The sequence below is a fragment of the Cynara cardunculus genome (assembly GCF_001531365.2).
Source record: "Cynara cardunculus var. scolymus isolate 2C chromosome LG 2, CcrdV1, whole genome shotgun sequence".
In the NCBI taxonomy this organism is placed as follows: domain Eukaryota; kingdom Viridiplantae; phylum Streptophyta; class Magnoliopsida; order Asterales; family Asteraceae; genus Cynara; species Cynara cardunculus.
In genome coordinates, this window is record NC_037529.1 from 49,348,147 (window position 1) to 49,353,687 (window position 5,541).

Consider the following 5,541-nt stretch of genomic DNA (forward strand, 5'->3'; position numbering starts at 1 on the left):
TTGAGCACTGAGAGGATCTTTTTGTGAAAACTTCCCTTTAGCAAGAGCTTGATCAGCTAGATTCTTGGATAACTCCAGACTGTCTTTAAGTTGATGTTGATGTTGCTTCAGCTCTTGTTCAACTTTCAAGGATTGTTCATGTTCAACTTCGTAGAGGAAGTCAAACTCACCGCATCCAGAGGTAGGAAAAGGAATTTGTACTCCAGATTGTTCAAGTTGACTTATAAGCTGGCCATACTCACGTCTTCTTCAACCTCTGAGCATACATGTTGTCTTGATGACTTCCTGGGTATGAGGTTGAAAGCTTCATCTTCATCTTCATCTTCCTCATCCTCATGGGTTTCAAAAGAAGGCTGTCTTGGTATAATTTGAATAGAGAAATCATCATCATTGTTGTCATCATCATCACCACCAAGGTCAGTACCTATGTCTGGGATCTGAGGCTCAAAATCCTCCTCATCATCATCATCTTCCTCCTCTTCACCAGCATTTGTAAATGCAAAGGTGGAAGGAGGAAGGTCTTCATGGTTAGCAATAACCACAACATCATCATCGATGGCATCCTCAGGGGTCTTCTCCCTGACATTCTCTTTAGGGTTCTCCAATGCCATCTCCCCAAGGACTTCTTCGTAGCCTTCTTCCCCTCTTCATCATCATCAATACCATTACCTGAGAAAGGGAGGCGAGAAACGAGGTCTTGCAACTTTTGCTCCATGCAGGCAATGGCTTCAGCCTATTGAAGGTTTAGCTCAACCATATCCAGCTGATGATAATCAGCTACACTTAAGGAGGGTTCATGGACAGGTGCAGGTTGTTGTAGAAGCTGGAAAATCCATTCAAGTAGCTCACCATGCTTGGTGAGCTGAGCCTGAGCATCTTCAGCCTTGCTGAAGAGAGCAGCGACAGCTTCAGAGTTGTGTTGGTTTCCCATCTTCATGAAGTTCCACTGTTCTTTGACTTCACAAACCTCAGTTTGGATAATAGAGAGGCCGTGATCCAGGTACTCCTTCGAGGGCATTCCCTGTTGAACTTCGTCCATCCTGTTAAGGATGGTCGCAACAACAGAGAGAAGCAGCTTGACATCCCCAGCCATATCATATCTCAGTGAGTGGGGGTTCATTCTCTTTAGGACCTGCAGAGAGAGAGGTTCATCAACCATATCTTAAATGCGCTATCGAGAGGATCAACCGCACGTTGCTGAGGGGAGTCGAGAGGAGCATCCTCAGTTCCTTTCATGAAAGCTTCACCAATAGTGGGGACAACCACTATCAGTCATTAGCTCGTGTGATAAAGACCAAAGATGGAGGGTAGGAGATAACGGTTGAGAAGAGATGTGAAGGATCAGTAGTGATTATGATGAGAATCACACATTCATTGATTTGAGTCACTGAAGTGGTTGGGGTAGGTGCCAGGCATACGACAACAACTCAAGATATTGCTGAAAGGTAGGGAGGGGAAAAGCATATGCATCGGGGTAAGGCGAAGTTCAATACTTGAGACCTGTTGAGAGGTCTCACCTAGCTTAGATGACTTCCCCTTTATGGATTTCTTAACCCTCTTTGAGGGATTAAGAGTGGATTCAGATAGTTTTCTCTTTCGGGAGGATAAGAAGGTAGTAGCTTGGATTGACTCAGGGGGGTTTGCCACAGTCATGGCTACTAAAGAAGAAGATGAGCATTGGGTATACTCAACATTTGAGGAAATAGACCAACTTCTGAAGGCTTGGACTTGTGGTTCCAAGCCTGAAAATGGGAAGATCACACTGAAGGGGGTACTTTGTTGCTAGGATTCTGGATAGAATCTCACTCAGGCACTGGTGTAGGGAACCACATTTTCCCTTTGGCGCTTGTTCAGGTTCAGTACCAAGTCATCAAAGCTAAGCTGAGAGTAGTTGATGTTGATATCTCTGGTAACTGAATAGTCGAATGAAGTGAGAGAACATGTAATGCCAAACCATTGACATCCGGTTTGTAACACCCCACGTCTCACATTGCATTTAACAAATAATTCATTCAATGAAATACATGTATTACACCACTTAGGTCCCATAGTACAAGAAACAAAAGTACAAAGTACACAATCCAAAAATTCCAAAATACAAGTTCTTGTAATACATAACATACAACTTCATACCTAAACACATCCATAGGCTGATCTTCACAAAACTATGCACATAAGAGAACAAATTACATTTTCCCTTTTCCTTTACTATCATGGTACTCAGTTGTTCTTGCAATACATATTTGAAAGTCAAAATGAGGGTTAGACCTGAAGGTCTAGTGAGATCCTTTTTTTCCTTGTATTTGTAGGGTGAAGATCACCAAAACATTATTTAAAATCAACTTTTCATATAAACAAAAACATATTCTCATAGATCACCTTGACCAGCGCCTCTCTGGTTCTAAAGACCAAATCTTGAGTTGAGAAGAATTTATTCTATAAAACAGAAGGGTCACAGCCCCTATCGTTCCATTGACTAAAGCTTCTTGTCCTACCAATCCGAGCTCCTCTCAAGTTAACATTCATATATTTACAAAGTCATGTACATAAAATGAATGCAAATATTTTCCAAGTATATAAAGAGTATAAATTAAAACCTTATATATAACCATAGCCTCTGGTCCTTCTAACCTGAACCTCTGGTTCAATTGCAAAGACCAACCAGAGCTCCGCTTGTTTAACTGTGAAGACAAACCAAAGCTCCTCAGGCTCGTCTTGCTTTGCTAAATCCATTTCATATAAATAGTTTTCTAAATTGAAATAAGGGCAAGAAGTTTTATGAAGAATTTGAAATACAACATTTATGACACATAGCCTCTATACAATACATACAGAGCCTCTTGTCCAGATAGGAGTTTGAAAATAAGGACTTTTATCATAAACAGAGACTAACCAGAGCCCCTCAGGTTCTATTAAAAGAACGACCAGAGATCCTTTAGTTCCCTTTCAAAGAACAACCAGAGCCTCTTTGGTTCTTCATATCTTTTACACTATAAGTCAAAAGCATGGTTATCCAAAACCTCTGGCCATAAGCCAAATTTTCCCCTTTTCAATAACATGATTACTATTATTTCCAATAAGAGCAACATTCCTGAGTCTTCAAATCACAAACAAATAAGGACCCAAAACCATTGCAATCTTAAGGGATACAACAGTAAGAGCTATAATAATCACACATACAAATGTCACCCTTATATCCAAAGGTACACGTCTCCTTGATATGCCACCTTTATCCCAAGGTACACCTCTCCTTGATATGCCACCCTTATTTCTTTATTAAAATCTACTGATTATTTTCAATCAAGACAGACTGAAGTCACAACCGTCATGAGGGAACATCATCTATAGTTTTAACCAGTTTTATACCAAAACTTGAAACTCAAGAACTAACAATTCTTTAATATAATTTTCCAAACTTAAAACCCTTTAATCCTTAAAAATAAGATATCATCTTCAACTGTTTAAAGAAGCAAAATCTTCTTTATATTTCAGAAACAGTTTCAAAACCCAGATTCATAAACTCAACTCAACTGCTAAAAACAGTTTCCCCTTTATCTATAAAAATCACCTACTGAAAACCATTTGTTTCAAATATCAACACATAAGAATTTTAATAACAAAACTCACCTTGTATGCACAATTTTGAAGATTAATCACAGAATCTTCAAATCACTTTTATGCTAGTTTTCTCTCTAGAACGCACTCTCACCGCCACTACTCTTTTCTTTTAACCATCAGGTAAAAATAAGATAAGATTGGTCTTATCTGTTATATATATATATATATATATATTATCAAAGGCGGTGAAGTAACTAACATTATTAAACTCATAAAGGCGGTGGAAGTTTTAATATTATAAAAACTTCCCTCTTTCTACTTCTTCCTATTCAAGGTTATGCACATCACATGTAAATATTTTAATATTTCCCATTGTACGCATAATACCATGTACTTTTAATACCTTTCATGTATGCACAGTAACCCATACGCATACATATATTATTTATGCAATTTACTTATGCATATAATCAACCTTATAAATAAATATGCACATTATCACATATTCACATAATAATCACATAAAGATTACCTCAACTGCGGCTGTCTTAAATCCCGGTTATCACATTATCCACCCCTCAAAAGAATTTTGTCCCAGAATTCATTTAATTAAATAGCCATGGGTACCTGGTTCTCATCTCAGATTCTAACTCCCAGGTTGCTTCTAAACCCTTATGAAAACGCCACTGTACTTTTACCAAACTAATTTCTTTGTTCCACAACACCCTGATTTTTCGGTCAATTTTAGCTTCTGGTGTTTCCACAAAATTCATTTTACTATCTAGTTTAACTTCTAGAAGTGGTATTGCTAGACTTCGATCAGCTAGACATTTCTGCAAATTTGACACATGAAAACTATTATGGATTAAACTGAGCTCTTCTGGTAGTTCTAACTGATAACCACTGGCCCAACCCGTTTGCAAATTATAAATGGCCCAATATATCTTGGACTGAGCTTACCTTTCTTTCTAAATCTAATAACACCTTTCAATGGAGAAACCTTTAGCATCACAAAATCACCCACATAGAATTCAATTGGTTTTCGACGTTTATCGGCATAACTTTTCTGGTAGTCCTAAGCTGTTTTAATTCTTTCACGGATTTGTTCAATCTTTTAAGAAGTTACTTGGACAATTTCGGGACCTGTCAACTGTCTCTCACCCATTTTATTCCAACATAACGGCGTTCGACATTTACGTCCATACAAAACCTCATACAGTGCCGCTTTGATGTTGGAGTGATAACTATTATTATATGCAAAGTCTATTAATAGCAAATGATCCTCCCATGATCCCCCAAAGTCAATAACACAAGTTCTTAACATATATTCAAGAGTCTGGATGGTTCTCTCACTTTTCCTGTATGTTTGTGGATGATATGTTGGGCTTAATTGAATTTAAGACCCCAGAACCTTCTAAAAAACTTTCCCATAATTTTGAAGTAAAACAGCTATCTCTGTCAGATATGATGGATAGTGGAACACCGTGTCTGGTAACAATTTCCTTGATATAAATCTGAGCTAAACTTTCTAATGGATAACTTTCCCTTATTGGTAGAAAATGTGCAGATTTAGACAAACGATCCACAATTACCCAGATTGCATTGTATCCTTTTGGAGTTCGGGGTAGTTTCATGATAAAGTCCATCATGATATGATCTCATTACCATACAGAAATCTCCAAGGATTGAAGATTTCCATAGGGTCTCTGGTGTTCAATCTTAACTTGCAGACATGTTATGCATTGTTCCACATACCTTGCTATATCTTTCTTTAATCCGGGCCACCAATAGAAATCTTTTAGATCTTTATACATCTTATTGGTACCTGGATGAATAGAATATCGGGACTTATGACTTTCATTCAAAATAGTTTTCCGTATATTCCCATAGCGTGGTACTCAAATATGTCCTTGAAAGCACATAATTCCTTCCCCATTCGATTCCAAGGTGGAAATCATTTTACCCAATCTTTCTAACTTCATA

At 37.9% G+C, this 5,541-nt stretch overlaps 1 protein-coding gene across 1 annotated transcript; it reads right to left on the bottom strand.

The window, feature by feature from the left end:
* Positions 1–221: 221 nt before the first annotated feature.
* LOC112506143 (acidic leucine-rich nuclear phosphoprotein 32 family member B-like) lies at positions 222–611 on the bottom strand. The gene has a single exon (XM_025110169.1). The coding sequence runs from the start codon at positions 609–611 to the stop codon at positions 222–224; it is 390 nt and encodes a 129-aa protein (XP_024965937.1).
* Between the last annotated feature and the right edge of the window lie 4,930 nt (positions 612–5,541).